This window comes from Nanorana parkeri, unplaced genomic scaffold (assembly GCF_000935625.1).
Source record: "Nanorana parkeri isolate BGI_ZX_2015 unplaced genomic scaffold, ASM93562v1 scaffold776, whole genome shotgun sequence".
Taxonomy (NCBI): Eukaryota; Metazoa; Chordata; class Amphibia; order Anura; family Dicroglossidae; genus Nanorana; species Nanorana parkeri.
The window spans coordinates 370068-391387 of NW_017307044.1; the positions used below are offsets into that span (position 1 = coordinate 370068).

The 21320-nt window shown below is 40.0% G+C and overlaps 1 protein-coding gene across 1 annotated transcript in view; it reads left to right on the forward strand.

Moving 5' to 3' along the window:
* TRPC3 (transient receptor potential cation channel subfamily C member 3) overlaps positions 1 to 21320 on the forward strand; it is a 138110-nt gene that overhangs the window by 66505 nt on the left and 50285 nt on the right. The window contains exons 4-6 of the mRNA XM_018564738.1: positions 9679 to 9843; positions 15817 to 16033; positions 18727 to 18960. Coding sequence (XP_018420240.1) covers positions 9679 to 9843; positions 15817 to 16033; positions 18727 to 18960 — 616 coding nt within the window. The remainder of the gene's footprint in view (positions 1 to 9678; positions 9844 to 15816; positions 16034 to 18726; positions 18961 to 21320) is intronic.

The window sequence follows — 21320 nt, forward strand, 5'->3', positions numbered from 1 at the left end:
TCACATAAAACCAATGTATTTAGACAATTGTCACGCACTGCTAGGTTGCATTTTGTAGCCATTCTTGCCAGCTGCAGCTCTCCTAATTCTAATAAACATATTTTTCTGGAAAGTTGGTTTCCATTATTATAATCCATCAGCAAATAATCCATTCTTAAAAAGAATCTAATCTCTTATGGGAATTCCCATTTCCCAACTGTCAGTCTGCATGCTGGATCCAGTTGGTGGTACCACATGCAATGAAGCTAACTAGACCAATCTTACTGTTTGGATGTAGTCAGAAAATGACTGCTTCCACCCGAAGCTTCAGTGACAGAAGTTTAGTTCTGTAACAGATTCCATTTAGGTATAAAAGCTCAAAGATGTCCCATCAAGTAAACAGAGCGGGAGTGATGGAAACAAGATGATTGTTTAATGCCAGTTTAATCAACACAGATAGTTTTGTTAATGCTGAAAAGTGATTAGAAGGACTAGAAAAAAATATCCTGAAGGGGAAAAACTGCAATGTGTGAATTAAACTGGAATAATGTAGGCAAAGTGGAAGTACCTTTGGAATAACTGGGCCCCATAGAGAATATTTGTAAGTATAAAGCATGGAGAAAACTCAGTGATTTCCTAACAGGGTTTACATGGTAGGATACTTTCTCCTTCATATTAGTAACAACAAAACTGCCATTAAACAATCAACAAAACATAGCTGTTAATGTGATCTGACCACAGCTAAAAGTATATAAGCATTAAGTGGAAATAAAGTAAATGTGGGAGGTAGGAATTATTGATAGAAAAGACACTCAAAGTGTCTTCTGTCAAAATACCTCCTTCTTTCCCCTAGGTTTTTTTCTCTGTACATTTTCAGCTAATTGGGCCTAATGCCCTTGTGCTGCTTACAAAAGTAGGTGGCGTGGTCAAGTGGTCAAAACTGCAGCTCAGAGTCCTTGACAGCATGACTTGGACATGAGCTGCTGTCAATCATTCTCTGCAGGGCAGGGCAGATGGTGTCATCCTGTTATGATTCTTGTTGTCCCCAGGCCAGGGACTAGTATGCATGTCTGTCAAACTTAATATAAAAAGGAAAAGTGAATTGATTGACGAATTTGATCAGTTGTTAATTTTTTGATTCTCTTGAATATATGCATGAAAATGTGTCTAGTCTGAGGAGAATCATAACATGTATGAATCACACTGACCTAGATTCTAGAATTTAGGAGAATTGGAAAATAGGGAACTGGTGATTCACTTGGATTCAGTCATTAGCAATTGCAAGGCAGCATTTAGTATACACAAGTGTGCAGTGGCGGAACTACCGCCGGTGCAGGCGGTGCGGGCGCCCGGGAAGTGTGTCAAATACCCAGTGATGGTGAAAAAAACTAGTCTACTGTTTTATTATGCCTGCCATGCAGAGGAATGACGGATATAGAATAAATGAAGCCTGACAATGCAGACTGCATTTATTTCATCCCGTTGTTTATTTTGCATGCAGCCAGCAAATGTTTTACTGAGAGCTTGTGCAAATTAAGCAATTTATTAGAATGTATCCTATTTTGGAACCATTATTCTGCACATTTCAGCTTAAAATACACTTGCAGTTCTTAAATTCCGATAAACTCCCTAAGTAAACAAAATGCATCAGAAACCTCCATGAGTCACTTAAATACTTCAAACCATGTGATGCTGTGATGGCAAATTCCAACACTTTTTTATTCTGCCTGGTTTAGTTCCCAAGGTGGCCTTGCCCCCACTGCCACCTTTTTCTTCCTATTGGCTGTTATGAGCTGTTTCAGATGCCATTATAAAAGCGTGGAATGAAGAAATTAGCAGGCCAACTTGGGACCGAAACCTGGCATAAGCAAAGAATGATGAAATTAGCCTATTAAAGCAATCCAAGATTTGAGGCAACCAAGGTGCTCATGAGGTCATATGAAAACATATGAAAGGACATCGGGTTACATGGTTTATAACAAGAGTGCAGTTATTGTTTTTCCCTTGTGTTTCATAAATGATCAATAAAATTGAAAGCTGTAATAAAATCAATAATCAGAAAACTTTTAAAATAGATTATCTCAAATTAAACAGTTATAAAAAGGCAGCAAAATGGAGCCTATTGATCATGCAGTACACAAAAAATTAAGTGTACAAAAAACAGGTCACTAATATGTGACATCACATATTCATATATTGTGTTAATTGTGTTTTCCAGAAGTAAAAGCAGCATCTGGTTTTATCAGCCACACGTGGAAAAACAACAATGCCACAACTTCATTTTCTTTTGCATCCTCAACTTAAACAAATGTGACAGTGCTCTTTGATCATTAACTTACTTTAATGAAAGCAATTTATAAATCAAAGCCAGGAAAGCTGAAGATGTCATGAGAGGTCTCCTGCACCATCATTCATTTAGTGCTCTTGAATTGGGGGGATGATGTCAATGTAAAAGAAGATGTAAAATTCAGACTACATATGATATGTAAATACTTTACTTGGATTGTGCAAAAGGAAGGGGGCCCCTGTGACATGAAAAAACCTGCTGGCTTCATGTAGCTTTCAGAGGCTCTAGTGCAGGGGTGCCCACAATTTTTTGTGTTAAGATCTACTTTTGCAACGCACCTCCCGCACCAGAACACAGGGTAGGTGTGATTGTGCAGTACAGTGTGTTCATCCCCAAGGAGTGTGCGATGAACGCACTGTACTAGTGTGAACAGGCCCAAAAGCTGGCCATACACTTCTCTATTTCTTTTTTTTTGTTTAACCTGCGGGCTGAACGGAAAAAAGAGCAGATTCCTCCAAAAATGCTATGAGCACTTTGATGGAGGAATCCCCGCTGTGTTCTTTATATTCTGACAGCAGCCGGCGGCTGCTATCTGAAAACCCACACAGAGTCGGCAGCTCATTGGCTCTGTTCATAGAAAACATTTCCCAATGGCTCCTTCGATCAGCTGATCGAGGGATGTCGGCAGAAAGGGTGCTGACAGCAGCACCTAATGTGCAAATTTCAGCCGGTTCATCAAGAACCGGCTGAAATTCAAACAGTGCATGGCCACCTAAAGTCAAACCTAGCAAACTTATCAAAGAGGTAAACTATGAGACTATTACCTGTAATATCCAAACTGTGTCAGCATTGCTGGCTTCTTCTTTCATTCGTTTCCCCAAGACATAACTCATGAACGGTGTTCTATCATTCCGGTTCAGCACAACTCCCGCCCCCTCCCATGACAAACAAACCTATACACAGCTGCCTCCTCCTTCACTATGCTGCTTATCCTAGCCCGGCCGATCTCCTCCTGCTTGACTGTGCAGACTTGCGATCGCAATCTACCAGCATTAGCTTTGCGATCAACTGGTAGATCGCTATCGACCTATTGGGTACCTCTGCTCTAGTGCTATAAACGTCTATAACAAACAGTAGTTTGCTACTCCACCAATATGCAAGTAAAAGTCCTAATGTCCCAATACAGAGTTTAAGCTGGTTCACTTATGATGAACACAAAAGCCTTCCACTTCCCCATTTAGCCTAGGTGGTGTAGATTTAAACAGAGTTGGGTTAATTTCACCTTTTGAAACCTAAAAAGCTCATAAAAAGCTCCAACAGGGTACAAAGGAAATTAATCCTTAGGCTGGGTTCACACAATTTTCCGGACCAGATCTGGAACGCAGTGCATTGCGCTTTGCTGCATTTTGACCGCAATTGTGTCTTACAGGTGCACTCCAGTGCCCTTGTATGCGTTTTTATGCGTTTCTATGCGTTCCAGGGCATTTCAGGCTGGGTTCACACCATTTTCCGGACCAGATCTGGAACATAGTGCATTTTATTAGCTTAAAATGGTCTTAGAGGTGTGTTCCAGTGCGTTCCATGCGTTTTTGATGCGTTCCAGTGCATTCCAGACCAGACAAAATAGTACCAGCAGTATTTTTCTAGTCTGGAATGGACTTCGCTGGTGGGAACAGAGGCCAGAAATAGCATAGGGATACATTGGGATGCATTTTGGGTCCAGAAACAGTCTGGTCTGGTCTGGAGGTAATCTGGATGTGGTGTGAATGGGCCCTCAGACCAGACAAAATAAGAAATGCAGTATTTTTTTGGTCTGGTCTGGAACGTACTGCACAGGTGTGAACAGAGGCCAGAAATAGCATAGGTTGGTTGGATCCTCTGTCCAAATGGGCTTATAAGACTCTTCCTCTGCAGTTATGCCCTACTTTCTTTCTCCCTTTAGATAGCAATACTAAACTTGCTATTCCTTTAGAAACTGCATTTATGTAGTCTACATTGTGGGTAATCAATGTGTGTGAGGGTGTTGACAGTGCCATTTTGCTTAGTAGGTGCTAGTATCCTGCAGTGGTAGTGTAACCAGATACATGAAAATTATGCAGAGCAAACCAGACTCCGACCTATGTATGTAAAACAATATAATTTATTGTAAACACAAGATTACAGGTGACATAAAACATAAATATAGCAGCCAATGCACAATACAGTGAACACACATGAACAGTGAAAACTAACTAACTACGTAATTTGTACTGAGAAGAAGGGAGAACAGGAACAGGTGGGAGAACAAAGTAATAGAGAGCAAGACAGGTCAGGTAACATGACCTGTGGAGTAATGTGGACTAATTGCTGGGACCTACTAACTGTTGGGAGATACCTGCTGGTGGAGAAAGAATCTCCCCTCCCAAGCCACTGGTGGTCATTGAAATAAACCTACTCCTATCCTTTCTCCTAACCTACTCCTAACCTTAGTGATGGCCTATTCACACTGGGGTACCATTCACATGTGCGTTGTAATGCCCTGCACTCACCTAACTCACCTGTCAGATCGCCCTGACTTTATGAGCCATGAAGGTCCTATGTACAGTGTGCTTTGACACCTCAGAGCATACAACCTACCTAGTAAACAGCTCTAATATGTATTCTTGCGTTTAAACATGCAGCTGAACACTCTGATTGCAGATGGATTCTCTGATTGCTATTTAAATTTTCTTGTGACTGCTAGATTGCCTCTTTTCCTAAAATCCTTCTTGGTTCTAGAATCCTTCTGATCCTAGGTTTTAAGTATCCCCCTCTTCAATTCTTTAAAAGGAAGAATGCATAATACATAATGCATAATTCTTTAGTAGGGTGCTGTAAAAGGTCTGTTAAATATGGCTCACACAGATTAACACTGACAGTTGGACAAGCTATTTTGAAATATATACATGATGTTACCAGTTATTTATCATATACCAGTTGGAAATCTTCTGTTTATTTCAATCACTGATATTTTTCTCTTCCTTTGTTTTCTGAAAAACTTTAACAAAAACATCTTTGCAAGTGAATAATGTGTATTTTCTGCTATTACAGACCTCATAAAATGATCTAGTCCAGAAAGTACAAAACACTCTTGATCATCTCTATGCCTTTCTGATTACAACTCCTGAACTCAGTCATGAAGAGTCTGCTTAAATGGCAGGCAAGTGTAATCAGAAGGAAGAAAGATGATCAGGAGCAGAGTGCTTAGTGCCTTGTGGAGTCAGTCATGTTGGAGGGTCTAGTATAATTACAGTGTTTCACGGATAGCAGGAAATTCACTGGCTGATGTTACTCATATATCACGGCATAACAACATGATTATTAACAAAGAATCTCTTCTATCTAATAAACACATTAAAATGACACTTTCTTTGGTGTAAAGAGTAGGAAAGGTCAAACATACTTGATTTGGGTTGTACTCATGAAGCTAAACAGGCAGCACTCAAAGTGACCTTTAATGTTTGCACATTTTGATTACTAACTCAAGTAATTAGCGCCCCATTTTTGCTCCATCTTGTACTTGAACTTTCACCAGTGTTGTTGCACATAAACTACTTAAACTTGTCCACTACTATAAATAAGTAGTAAAATAAGTGCAATTTAAGACAGCAGTTAGGAACAAAATATCTAGACATATATAAAAAATAGATTGGCACAAATGATGTGAGAAGTAGCCAAGTAAAACAGATGCAGCCCTTTAGTTTCATTAGTGTTTACAAGTTATTTTATTAGGTATAGAACTTTTTTACAAGGTAAGGAAAGAAATACAGACAGCTAAATGTAGGCCCTAAGCAGGAGGAGCAGAAAGATATGTACAAACAAAAATCTGAAAATTTGAGAGCAGAAGTAGGACATTGGATGCGACCAGGGAGACCTTATCAATCAAGGAGCATGAGGGATAACAGGCCACGCAGTAAAAAAGTTATGGGTTATTGTAAACCTGAGATACATAGGTGGGAGATCCAAGTTTGTAAAAGCTTATTAAATTGTTCCACTGTATTAAAAGCAAAATGTGCCAATTTTATACAGACAGTGATGGACTTTATAAGACATATGGCTGTCTAGCAGGACAGTTTAGAATTTTGCTCTCTGGAAGAGAGCAAATTAGATAGCTATTGCATATGCCATCTACATGCAATAGCTATAAACGGAATCCTTTTGTGTGTTGGTGCAGGAGAGCTTGGAAACAGGTGTGTTATCCAGTATATTGTGGCTATAAGGTAAAGAATATATGTTTAGTACCTGGAGCCTAGATGCAATCCTTTAGGAAGGTGTTGTATAGTCTATGTCTCTAAAACTTGCCCCCAAGTCCCACCAGAAGTACACAATTTATAAATATTCACACAGGCAGCTTTATTTAATTACTTATTTAGTTTATATTATATGAACCTACCTACCAAACATGCTGAACTTGAGGGCACTATGCACAAAGAGTGCTTTGCATAGGATTATGTGAATAAAGATCCAGACTGTTGATTAATTCATATGAACAATAGTTATAATTATTTATTATTTAAAAGTTATTTTAAACATAACAAACAAATATTTTTCTGGAACATCCATCGGGACTGAGACACCACACCCCTAGATTGAATACATATACCAACAAAAAAAATTTTGTTGGAATATTTTAAACATAAAACAATCGCATGAATTAGTTTTATTAAACAAATTCACATCAAATATTTCATAACAAATGTAAATAAAATGTAAATAAAATAAATAAAAATAAGAATAAAATAAGACAAAGATAAAATACTACAATGGTCAAAACCTTCTACATGAATAATCAAAATATGTTCTACATCCTGTGGTAATTATTAAAGTGACACTAAACTCAGGAGTTAAATCATAAAAACAAAAAATGTAGCTTATTCGGGTATCACTGGGCTGTAGATCCTCAAAACATCTCTCAATTGGTGCTGACACTGTCCTTCCTTCTGCAGAGTGGCTACTTTTACTCCCCATGGTCCCTATGTATGTTGAAAAGTAACCACCACTCCATGCTCACTCCCATGATGGACTACAATCTCACATTTACTTTGCTATTCAGTATTGAGATTGTAGTCCATCACAGGAGTGAGTTTGGAGCGGTGGCAAATTTACAACTCAGGGACAATGGGGAATAAAACAAGCCACCCTTCAGAAGGAAGGACAGTGCCATCACACATTCAGAGATGATTAGACGATCTACTGTTGAATGAGCACATATAAGTTACATTTTTGTTAATAATTAATTTACTTGAATGCATTTTTAAGATTTAACTCTTGTGTTTAGTATCATTTCAAGAGTTTTCTGAAAGATATAATGGATTTATTGCAGATTCACCTAAAATGAGTCTTCATACATTGGCTGACATTCATAGGGTGTAACATTCGGCAAGTGCACATCACAGTTTATAATGTGTTGAACGCAGGCCTCACAGTGACACCCAGTCAATTCATTTAGAAATTTGACACTTCAAATCTTGAATTTGTCTCAATTAAATTCCTATTTTCTGAAAAGTTATGTAAAGTTCCTTACAATGTAAGCTTATTATTTTGTCTTTTGTGCTCATATTTTGAAGAGGTGCGTTTAAATGTATAAAGTGTTTTATGTCCAGTTTAGTAAATGTGTCATAATGGAATTGAAGAGCATTGTAGTCCTCTTTGACAGTAATGTAGGCAATTAGCTTAAGTGCACACCCTCAGCAGAACGTTACAACATTTTAAAACATTGATGTGTTTAATTGAATAATTCAATTGTTTATTTTATTTTCATTATAATTTTTTTGTATTCATAAAATTTGGCATTATTGTAAAAACATTAATCCTACACAACCTGCTCATTTCTTATTTATGTACATTTTTAAAAGGAGCTGTAGGCGCACCACAGCTCACTCCATCTAGACCCAGCAGTTGCATTCATGCATTTGACACATACAGTACATTAAGATTCTTGTATTGTAATGGTTGATAGCGCTTTGAGATGCTGTGTCAACGGTTTATGTTTTTATTTCAAATAATAATCATATTTTAGATGAAAACATGAAATACTGAAAAAACATCTTCAGCAAGAGGAACATTTGTCTGTAAACCCATGCTACAAAATGTTTAAAAGGGGAACTCCAACATTTGCCACAACATTTTCAGAAACACATAAAGAATAATTATAATGCGATGAGAGTAGTAATGCAGCAGGCACACATCTATTATTGTTGTCTGTAACTTTGAGTCACTTTTTCCTGATGTACACTGTCCTAGCAGCATTTTAATACTTGCTTTGACTGGCTGTTTACATGTATCTAAAAGTTGTTTTTTTAGCTTTGGATAAACTAAGAGACCCCTGTCAGTTTTGTTTTCATCCTAAATCCTGGGTGCAGGAGTTTTATCTCTTGCATTAAAGAGATGTTCTGAAGAAAAGGGATTTGGTAAAGTACAGCTATGACAAGAGTAATATTAGGGCTGCTATTGTTGTCTCCTTCTGAAAATGCTAGTTGACTGGTTGAGCCTGAGTTTAGTAGCTTTGAGATGCGGATTCAGAACACAGCAAATAAGCCAGAGAGAAATCAGAACACATGGCTGCACTGAGATCAGAGATGCAGAAAGTGCTGAAGCCAAAGCATAACAGGTCCAAGGAGCCCCAAAACCCAGGGCAATCTAATCTGCAGTCTCAACAAGTTTGGTTGAATGCTCTGCCCCACTTCCTCTATCAAACTTGACTATTGGTCATTTGTCAAAGTGATGGGCCAGTAGTGAGGTGCCGGGGGGAGGGGGAGAGAGCTCCTACAGCATGCAAGTGGCAACTTAGTAGGAATAAACTACAGTAAACTCTCCATTATCGGCATTCAAGCAACTGGCACTCTCAAGCAACCGCCAAAGAAAAATCGAGGACATAATATGTCCTCAATTTTATTTTTGCCGGGTGATTAAAAGACGTGCACAATTTATTAAGTTGCTAGTGAAATTCACTGTTTACATCTTGCTTAATGTTTACATAAAGCTTAATGTAAACAACGGGCAGTGGGCGAGAGCAATAACCAGCCTGCTATTGGCTATTTCAAATTGCAATAGCCAATAGAAGGCTGAGAAATCCTCTTTTAGACAGTTGTCACCAAAACAAGTGTTCCCACTGGAAGATTTCCCCTCAATTCCTGTTTCTGTTGATAAAGACATTTGCCTTACTTTCTATTACAGTGACAATGGTCACCGGGACAAGCAGAAAGGGTCATTCTTCCCAGACAGCACTTAAAACCCTGACAGGGGTTCTAAATCTTCCCTGGTTTATCCAAAATGAAATGAAAACAAAATGCCTTTAGATGCACTATAATATGACATCAGGTACAGTTTTTAATAACTTGGCAAACCACTTAATGCTATTGACCAATTGACCATTTGTATTCTTCTGTTTGCAGTTTGTGGCACATCCCAATTGCCAACAGCAACTATTAACCATCTGGTATGAAAATCTCACAGGATTACGAGAACAGGTCATCGCTACCAAATGTTTTGTTGTCCTGGTTGTCGCTCTGGGACTCCCATTTCTTGCCGTTGGTTACTGGATTGCGCCATGCAGCCGGGTAATTTAATCTAAATACTATACTATATTGTGTGTATTTAACGCATTTTAGGGCATGTTATTTACCTGTAAAAGCTTCCCTTGGTTTGACATCCAAAAACCCTGAAACTACTGCAGGGTGCCAGCATCTTGGATGGGAAATTAGCAGTCAATTCTAGCCAGAGTTGCCATTCAAGCGACACTTTATAGCAGGGGTAGTGAATTTAAATTCAAGAAGGTCCCGTGAATAAAATTTTAATCAAGCTCCGAATCGTGGTCCGGACAGAACGGCCACTCAGTTTGTGTCCGTACCAGGGTCTGCCATTTAGGCTGCATTCACACCAGCAGCTGCACTGCAACTCACAGCTGCTGGTGTGTGTTGCCAGGCACAGTGCTGATGTGCTAATTTTTTACTTATTTATTTTCTTAGAAAACCCCCCCCGTTTGCATACACATGCATGCCTTATGCGCACATGTTCATTAGAATCAGATGGCGGGAATCAGATGGCGGGATGGCAGGATTGGTTTTAAATTTTTGTTATTTTTATTTCATTTTTGTTTGTTTTTTATCACCTTAACTTTTGCTATCACAAAGGAGCTTACAAGCCCATATGTGACTGCATTTGGAAGTGACAGGTTAATTTTATGGAAATATCAGGGGTCTGCAAGAACCCTCATGTCTCCCTTGCCCTCCAACACATACTATGAAGTGCAGGAATGTGCTTCATCTTCTGTTTCCCCAGCATTAGAGCTGGCTTTTGACAGCTGAAACAGGAAGCACTGAGAGCACAGTGCTTCATGCATTGGTGATCAAAGAGTAGATCAGTGAACAGACGTTTCCCAGTCTGCTCCTGCCCTCCATCCTGACACTGTTTGTCATGATCCCGGAGGAGCGGGGAACCTGAAAACCACTAAAAAAACATACAGCCACCCAGCTTACTTGTAGTTGTAGCAGCCAGCCCTGCCTGACCTAATTGGTTGCTAGGACACCAGCAGTCCTAGCAAGCAATGGCTAAAGTGGAGGGAGGGCCTGCGCTGGGTTTTACGGCTTGCAGAGGACACGAAAGCCGGTGTATCCACTTAGCCAGCCATAACCCAACGCATGTCGGCAATTGGGGTCCTGACAGAACTGTCACTCAGTCTGTGTCCGGACCACTGTTTGGTATTTAGTGACCCCTGCTCTATAGCATTCCCCTTCACTCCTCTACCAGTAGATACATGTAGGTAGGTAGGTAAGGCTTGGTATAGAGGAGCTTGGCCAGAGCAGAAAGTAACATGTATCTACCAGAAGAGGAGAGGGACATGAAATGCAAGGAGAGAGGGGCTGTGCTAGTGAGTTGATTGGTCTGCATTGTGCTAAATATAGGGTATGGCTTAAAATGGTGTGAATGAACAAACACTGCAGAACATAAACAAAAGAGGTTACACTCTAAGGCTGGGGCCAGAGGTCCGCTCTGTAGATAGAACCGAAAGTCCGGTCTATGTGGAGCACATACCAATGTTGAAGCACAAGTGCCTCTCACCCATTCTTATGTTCCCTCTCTCTCCACGGGCAGCACAGTCTCCTCTCACTATGTGTGTAGAAGGTGCTATAGTAGGAATGCATTTCGGGTAAGCTTATCCCCTTCCTCAGGAAGGGACGAAAGTTGAATCACCAATGTATGTTCAGTAATTGAGAGCACAATGGGCCCCATCCTCCGTGGGGTCCATGTGCCCTGCATGCATGGCACACATAATAAATACGCTACTGGATCAAGGGCACATTGCCTTGTAGAAACAAATAATTTATGGAAAGGAAAAACACTGCAAGTAAGCATTTAAAATACTTGATTTTTCTATGCTTTTACCTGCAACTGTTTTTAAGTTGGGGCCTCTTTCATTATTAATTTTTTTAACATTGAAATAAAAAGCAATGTTATTCTTTCTACTGAAAACAAAGGGCAGCGCAAACTGAAACAACGCATCCTTATTAATGTAATCAAACTTTATTAATGTATGCTCCCTTTGGCATGTATTGACTGAAATATTTGCTGCATCGTGCAAACATTTATCCATTAGATGTGTTAGCATCACCTACTGACAATACTTATTGTAAAAAAACAAACATTAAAATTGAATCTGCAACAGATATTCGTCAAATGTGTACTGTCATGGTTTTTCCATTTGCCATTTGTTAAAATTGCATTTTAGGCAGAGAATGCTCTGTGTCTTTTCTCCAAAACCTAATCAGATTATTACAACATGGATATACTAATTTGGCAGTCTGTGTACTACCTGCAACGAAAAGAAAGATGCATGCCCTTTAGGTCTGTAGGTACATATTTCTCTCCACCAAAGAGAACAATGAGCAGCACAGAAGTGACATCACCAAATCTCACTCCAAATCTCCTGAGACTAGAAGTCAGAGCAACAAATTACCTTAAACTGCAAATATCCAGCTATAAGAGTCAAGGCACAGGAGTTCCCAAGCACTGTAATTGCACACTATATTTCAAGAGGAATTCAAAGCAAAAGGCTTGATTTATTAAAGGAGTTTAGGCTGTTCACTTGGCAAAGTGAATTTTTAAAGAGCAAGGGAATTTTCGCTTAGCTTAGCGAAAATACACTTTGCAAAGAAAACACGACGTGCAAGAAAACAACTACATTTGGCGGGCAGCCGAATGACATTGCACACTTGAGTAACTTGCATACTGTAAATAATTTACAGTAAAATAACCCAGATTCCTACTCTCCATCAGCTGCTAGATACTCACTATGAGCAATTGGAGTTATGACAGCAAGGCTTCTGCTCAGAGCCACTATCCATCAATAGAGCAGAGCTAAATGGGGTTGTAGAAACAAAGCAAACTCAAGGATGCATACTGACCACATCAGCAGAGATCTGTTTCTGTTCTTGTCATGGTCAGATTGAAAACAGAATAAAGAGGAAGTGGCAGGATCATCAGGTATTTTATAGGAAATGACTTAGAATTATATAATAAAAGCCAAGAAACTCTATTATTACACCAATGCATAAATATAATATACTTTTTAGTGTAACATACACTTTAATTTGATATCATGTCATGATGATACCTGAACACTTGAAGTATGAAGTAAACGCAGAATATGCTGATAATTCAGTACCTCCTCTCCCCTTACAGCATGGTAAACAGTAAGATTCTCAAGGTTATAAATACATAATCTGTAAAATTGAGCAGATTTATTTTAAACATTTGCAGTGTAATTTAATAACAAAGGAAATTTTAAAAGTAAAGGTCATCTCTGAAATGTAAAATTTGTTTACTTTGGGGAGACTGTTATCTCGGTAAGACATGCCTTAATTTTATTTTATATATTAAATATAAAATCCTAAACCTTTTCAGGCTGGTCTATCTGCTTCAGTGTAAGCTATAATGATTGAGACTACTGATAAAATCATTAAGTGCTTCATCTAAACTTTTCAGAGGATCAGACTAGAATATTAACATACTGTATCTACTCTCTGTATATGATTGCGTAGATTCCATTTTTGGAGAATCTAGGTGGCAGTCACATATTTTTCAGGGCAGTCTCTTCTCAAGAGTGATTTTATATTATAGGATGCTATTATTTATGAGTTTGATCCATTCATCTAGAGATGTGACATGTCTAAAGAGTGTCTTTATTTGAGTAAGAATAGTTTACAAGCATAGTATAATAAACTAAGAAAAATAATTTTCTTGATATATTTCTCCAAATATACTCAAGAAGTAAAGGGCCAGGGCAATGGTAGGTAGAAGAAGCAGCTGCCTTGGCCATTTTAGCAGGTGGGGGATAAAAGTGGCTATAACTGCAAACTATGCTGTTGTTTCCCAATGGTGTAAACAGACAACTCACTGAATAATTTACCAGCCCATTGCCTGACATACTTGTAGCCGGAATCTGCAGTGGCGACTCTAGGAACAATATATAGGGGGGGGCACATAAGATACCACAGTCAAAACTGATGCCCCCCAAATGACAGAATGCAATGCTAGGGCCCAGCCACAGCTGCAACTATTTGACCCTGTAGTTCTGCCACTGTATAGAGGACTATAAAACCTAACAATACAATATACAACAATGCAGAATGCCACCAGCTATAAAGGACTACAAATGCCAGCAATAAATTATACAGAAATGCAGAATAATATGAAGCTACATACTCTGTGCTACTCCGGGGTACTGGCCTGTCTCCTGCAGAGGATCTCACGTGGCTGTGTGAACTCTCAGGTGCATATGGGTCTATGGTCTGCTGTGTGGACTTTCAGGTTGGAAATGCAGGGTCCATGGTTGTCTGTGTGGCTCCCAGGTGGCTGTGCGGGGTTAATGCCGGCTCTGGGGTATGTGGGGTCAATGTCGGCTTTGGGTAGGTGTGCAGGGTTAATGCTCTCAGAGTCACCATTAACCCCCCTGCACACTTGCCCCAGAGCCGACATTAACAAGCCGACACTTGCCCTCAGAGTCACCATTAACCCCCCTGCACACTTGCCCCAGAGCCGACATTAATAAAATGGGAAAACTTATTTCAAAACCTAAACACAGATATCAACCCTGCAGAGCTACCCAGAGCCGATATTAACACCGCACAGCTACCCCAGAGCTGATATTAAGCCCGCACAGCTACCCCAAAGCTGATATTAACCCCACACAGCTACCCCAGAGCGACCATTAACGCCGCACAGCTACCCCAGAGCAACCATTAACCCTGCACAGCTACCCCAGAGCGACCATTAACCCCGCATAGCTACCCCAGAGCGACCATTAACCCCCGCACAGCTGCCCCAGAGCCGACATTAACCCTGTACAGTAGGCTCTGAGGTGGGTGTGCGGCTTTAATGGCAGCTACCAGTGGTATCGGCACATCCCTAGTGCACAGCGCAATGGAAAGGTAGGCTAGACTCAGACTCCTACCTTGAATGTAGGAGTAGGGATCTGCCTCCAGCTGCTCCTCAGGCTATCCCTCAAGCTGCTGCTTTCAGTCAGATACAAACTGCATGGAACTCCGTCTCCTATGTAATGTGGCCGTTTTGCTCCTGCACACCAGAGGTGTCCTACTGGGCAGTGCACAGCGTGTGGCCTACACTGCCTGCATCCAATTCAGCCTGCAAGCATCCCATCAGCCACTACAGGCACCGAAAAGGACAGACCCAGGAGCCTACCCAATGCTCCGCCCTCTCATTCCCCTGCTCAGAACAAAGGTTCGTCGGGCACTAGTGCTGTATGCATCAGCCTGCTCCAACGGACTGACATGCATCTGTCTGCTCTGAGCAGGGGAATGAGAGGGAGGAGCTAATCAACGCTGTGCATCGGACATAGCGGCCGTGCGGGCTGAACACAATCAGCCTGATTGTGTTCGGCCCGACATGCCCTATGGCCAGTCCAGCCCTGGCGGGGGGGCAAGCAATTGCCCCCCTTTCCCCCCTGTAGCGACGCCACTGGGTATCTGCATTGCATGGCCTATTCTGCTTGTCATGTACACCTCGTCTTGGGTACCTGTTCTATTGATCCAGTTCCCTGTTGTTTGGGTACCCTGTGTTAATATGCTACTGTTGCTGCTTGTTGGCCTAAATACTTACCTCTTGACTGTGGCAATTTGAGGTTCTATTTCCGTTAAGCCTACATTGTTAATACACAGAGAGCTCAGCTACAGCTCACTAGACAAACCCTGATGAAGGAGGTATTTGTATGAGCCCCCAAAATGTGTTGGCTATTTCTATACTGTCCCCTCAACCCTATACTGAATAAAGATGTATTTGGACCTTTAAATGGATTGTGGTGCTTCAACTGACAATCCTGCAAGCTACAAGTACCAGAATTTTCTTTGGCACATAAACATGCAACCTTATGGGATGCAGCTGTGCACAGAAACATGAATATCAGACAGAAGAAGTATCCTTCAGCATAGTATTTCCTAATGTCCATCTGTCATCTATTCTCAAATGAAGCCTGAGAACATGATAATAAATAATTATTACTTTGCTTTCCTTTTTAGTTCGGCAAGATACTCCGCAGCCCCTTCATGAAGTTTGTGGCTCATGCTGCATCATTTATTATCTTCCTGTGCCTGCTCGTGTTTAATGCTTCTGACAGATTTGAAGGCATTAAAACTTTACCAAACATCACCGTCATTGAGTACCCAAAGCAAATCTTCAGAGTGAAGACCACAAGATTTACATGGACAGAAATGCTCATTATGGTCTGGGTTGTGGGTAGGTCTTTTTCTTCTACTAATAGACTTGATAATTGTCTTGTGGCTGTGAACAGTTCTACAGAGCTGGGAGATATATCTACCACAGGTCTCCCTGATTTGCCCTTGCTGGAAATTGGTGGGAATTCCTGCCTATTGTTCTTGCATACCTGCTATCTTGCCATAACACTTGGCTAATCTGATTCCAGGATTAGCTAACAAAGTGCCTACAGTATTTTTTGTTTGTAAGTACAGCTTTGAATTTTTCCACTGTTCAATTACCAAATTTGTTCTGACCAGAACCTCCACGGTCTTTCCAGCACTGTTGGATGTCTTTCGTGTGATGTTACCAGCTCTAGTAAGTTCCATGACAAAGCAGGCAAGGAGATAAGCATTGTTACAGGGATCTGGTCCATTAACATAGAATAATAGATGATCAACAGTGAATGAGAGTAGCTTTTTCCAGCTTGATTCCTGCAAAGCTGCTAATGGACTGCCAATTGCTTCTTGGGTCCCAGTGCAGCAGCGCAGGCTACAGGCATTTGGAAAGTCTTTGTCAAACGTTGCCCTTGCCCACCCTCATCGTATGTACTATGCATTTCTGCAATGTAGAAGTTTATCTTTTAAAATAACCCCTTGCAAGCAGTTCTGTGTATGGTAAGAGCGGTCAGAAAACTTTAACATGAATGGTCTGGGTATTGCACTAGGCACATTGCTGTTTGGCCTTGTCACAGGGTTAGGTGTGAGAGTGCATTGTCTTAAATATGGAAAGTAAAGAAAAAAATATAAAACAATATTTGTTATCATCTAACATGACATGCCCAGCTCTGAATGAATTCATTTTTATCCTGTCTGTGTTGTTTGTGTTGCTGTTACCTTTATACGGAACAGGTATTCTGCTGAATGTGAACAATTCACACCTTTAAGATGCTAACGCCTCATGCTTATGCTTGATTTTCACAGCCTTTCAATAATGCACTATGTTACTCTGTTCAATATATGACTCACTTTTGAGAAAATGTTAACCTTTTAATAGACAGTGTTCATGAGCAGAGTTAAATCTTTAAACTGCAATAATATCTATGTTTCCATAGTGTAAACTAGTGAATGTTTTCATATGCTTGCATTTTGTAAAGATACCAAACTCCACAGAAACATTTAGGAAAAGGCTATAACATTTTATTTAGAGCAGAACTTAACGTAATTTAAAATAAATAAATAAACAAATAAATATTAAAAGGTAGAGTTTTATGGCAGAAGATGCTTTGTAATTTGTTTCCCTTCCTGCCAGCAGTATGGTGCATGTATAGTGTACAATCCCAGCATCTATAAAATGCCAAAAGTAAAATCTGGGTTCCAGAAAAGAGTAGAAGTTATGTCATCAGTGGCTGCCTAATGGCTGAAGAAAGAAGACACTGGGCTCAGAAGAAGACCAAGAGAAGATGGCGGCAGCAGTGAGTCCCTGTTCATACCTAGGCTTTTTGACGCTCAAAGCTAAGCACAACAAAACTCTCAACACAAGATATCCCATTCATTTCAATGACCGCTGTTCACATCTGGGAGTTTTGTTGCATGCTGTAAAACGCAGAACTGCTGGCAGACGCGTTTTGCCCCATAGACTTCAATGGAAACACCTGGAAATGCGCTACAGAAGCGTTTTGCAAATTCTTTGTACGCAGTTTGTCCATTCACCACAATGTATTTCAATCTGTGCACCTTCATGTGTGCGTCAAACGTGCACACAAATGTGCAAAACACGCAAAAATGCACTAAACATTCTAGATGAAACGCCAGACAAAGCACACGCTAAAATGTGCAAAGACGCTAAAGCCTAAGTGTAAAAATACATAGCAACGAGGGGGAGTGTCTTGGGAGTATTTTGAGTATAATGGAGTGAATATGCAGTGCTTGGACATAATGGCAATGGCTAATGGGACATGGTGCAGATTTAGATTATTGCAATAGTACATTTTCAATATTAAGCATTTCTGTGGATTCCAGGATAGCAAAATGCACCCAGCAACTTTTTCTTTCTGCATTTTAGAAAACACATAGGGCTTCATTTAAAAAAACATCAGAGCTGATGCCGTTTACACAGCACTAATGCCCCTAAAGCTGGCGCAACGAGTATAGGAATACCTGTACTCATCAGCACCATTTAGGGGTACTAGTGCCTTGGAAAGACATCTGCCCGGCTATACACTTGGCAGAAGTTTTATAAATAAAGCCCATACTGTTTGTATTGGCACAGCATGCAAACCTTGAAGCAAAACACATGCAAACTATAAGCAAAACCCATGCAAGTTGGAAGCAAAAGATATGCATTTTGTTTAATGCAACATTGGCAATGGGCCCTATGGGCCTAGTCACACTTGTCTCTTTTATGCAGCAAAACTCATGCATTTTGCTGCATGAAGATGCATTTTCAAGTAGAAATCCCATTATTTCCTTTGTGATTGGTTCACATCCATTCAATGCAGTTTAGTGTATGGTAAACTCCATGGATCAGTTCACACAAATGCAAGGGCATTACCATGTGTGCTGCATGCACACAGTATACATTTTGGGTACCTGTTCTACTAGTCCAGTGCCCTGTTGTTTGGGTGCCCTGTGTTCATCTTTATTTTGTCATTCCCTGGATGATAATGCAGTCGCTCAAGAAACATAATTATTTTCTTAAACACTACCAACAAGGCTGTGTGTTTTTATTTGCAGGCATGATGTGGTCAGAGTGTAAGGAGCTGTGGATAGAAGGTCCCAGGGAATATGTTCTTCAGCTGTGGAATGTTTTAGATTTTGGAATGCTCTCCATCTTTATCGCAGCTTTCACGGCCAGACTTCTAGCTTTCATGCAAGCCACCAAAGCCCAAACGTATGTGGACCAAAATATTCAAGAAAGTGACCTTTCCTTGGTCACGCTTCCTCCTGAAGTGGAATATTTTACCTACGGTAAGAGCACAATGCTATTTTTGCTTGGAATTAAATATACGTTTCTGATTGCCAGGGGGTATATCTGTTCAATAACTATCATGCTCTAAAGTTATTTTAAAAGACAACCATCATAATAGAAATAAGGATAACAAGGTTTTTCTAGTGTCTGTTCAATTTACCTTTGTCATGAGCTGTCATGGACAAAGAGAGGAAGATTAATAACAAGGTCGCAATTCAACCATGAAAGGTTTTTTCCCCCCTGACTCTCACCTATAAATGCATGCTGCATCCTTCGAGCATACATGTGCGTAAGCCACAGAGACCCAACACCTCCTGGCTGAGAAGGTATTGGCATGCCATCACTTCTATCACACTCCAAAAGGGAAAAATATACATTCCTTGTGGATGTGTATCCACGCTAAAGCATAGAGTTCTTAGTCCAGATTGTACTATACAGCTGTTTTAGGCTTTTTGATAACATAATATAGAGGACACCATGATTTTTATCTTTTTTCCTGACACCTTTTACTAGCAGACTAGTTCCAAGCTGCCATGCTGAAGCCAAGTCGCAGCTCTGAGTCTAAAGTTGTTCTTACACTTGTACCTATACTTGTTATAAGTATATATTTGTTCTTAAATATACCTTGTTCTTATACTTATACTTGTTCTGGGTCAAAGGAAAAGTGAAGCTGAACGAACAGCATGAAAGCCTGGAAACAAGCCTTTTATAAAGGGTCATGTACTTCTCTCATACCAGGTTTAAATGCAAGCTACAATTATGGTAAGCATTTTTGCAAACTATAATATAAATCCTGAACTAGAAAAACACACTACGTAAATCAGTATATTTTAGCTTAGAGTACAGTTGCAAGATGAAGTAGTATTATGCAATTAGCAATAAGTAAATGTAGCACGTCATATCATGTACTCCATTTCCTGCATTAGCCTTTATTAGACGAGTAGTAATTTAATAACATGATGTGTTATATAGGACAGAGACCATTTATCTATATTGATATCTGAATTCAATATTGTTTGTTTTTGTCTTAGATGTATGTGTATCATGAATCTTAGTTTGTGACAGACCTACCGAGTAATTATGATGTTAAATCACAGACAGCCTATATCAGGTTACTTACATTGTAGAAATGGAGGCTGTCATTACACTGGTACATAAGAACACAAATGGTAGGGCTTGTAATTAATCAAACTGCTCTTGGCCATACTCTGCGACATGGATGCTGAGCACACATTAATTGATCAAAGCATTTTACTGGAACTTGTTTTTTCTCTACCAAGTAGCAGGTTGTTTGATGTCATGTATCTTTGGGAGATGTTTTGCAGCTAGTCAGTAGCTGAGTTTAATAGTAATAATTTAAGCTACAGTGATATACTGTTTCCATGCAAATGCAGTACGCTTCATGTAAAGGTGGCCATGCAGAGATTGTCCTTTTAATATGAATGACTGTGTGGCAATTACTTTGTGCACATCATGTGAATGATCGTATTGGGAGACTGGCATCTATGATGCAATAGATTTGGCAGTTTAGACATCTAATATATTACAGCAGAGTAATAAAAATGAGCAGTGTACACACCAAACTGCCTCACAATCATTAATGGGATATCATCTAACATAAATTGAGTTGGGGTGTCAAGTACGGAGAAAGAAGGTTCATCGGAGGATTGGACTGACCACTTTAAGATTGCATTGTTAAGTGTATACCCAGTTTTAGCATTTTAATGGAACCATGGGATGCTCAGAAACACTACAGTCATATCTATTACAGATTAAACTAAACATGGAAGGTCGCATATTAGGTTTACAGCTTTCTGGGTATAGTTGTGGTTGAGAATTTGTTATGACTTATTTCTGTGCATGTATAAACTTAATCACAAATATATTAAGAAGATTAAGTAAACAACTGCACATGTTATCACAAGGTGAGTTATTAACATCAGAATCAAAAGCCAACTCAGTGTTATCTATTATAGGTCTCTGTTCCAAGACAACTGGCAGCCAAGTTATATGCTCAGTTCAAATGAATTAGATCATAATTCAGCAGTGTAAAGTAAACAGACAGTGCAGTAAAAAGCCACCCAAATGTAGGAAGGCCAGTACATTGGATTGTATGATGACTGTGTAGCAGCCCTGGACAACCAAATGTAATGCACACTAATTCCACACAACATGGTACATGCGCTTCACGCTTTCTCTGCTGACTTGGGCAATCCACAAGGTGCATTGCGGTTCTGTGACAGGGTGGAACACAGTAGACTTCACCCTCTAAGGACATCCTGAGAGCGAACCAGCCTGGGCTGACGAGAACTGAGGCCTCTATCCAGCACATTATGCATGGCAACTTTGATCTCTTCTT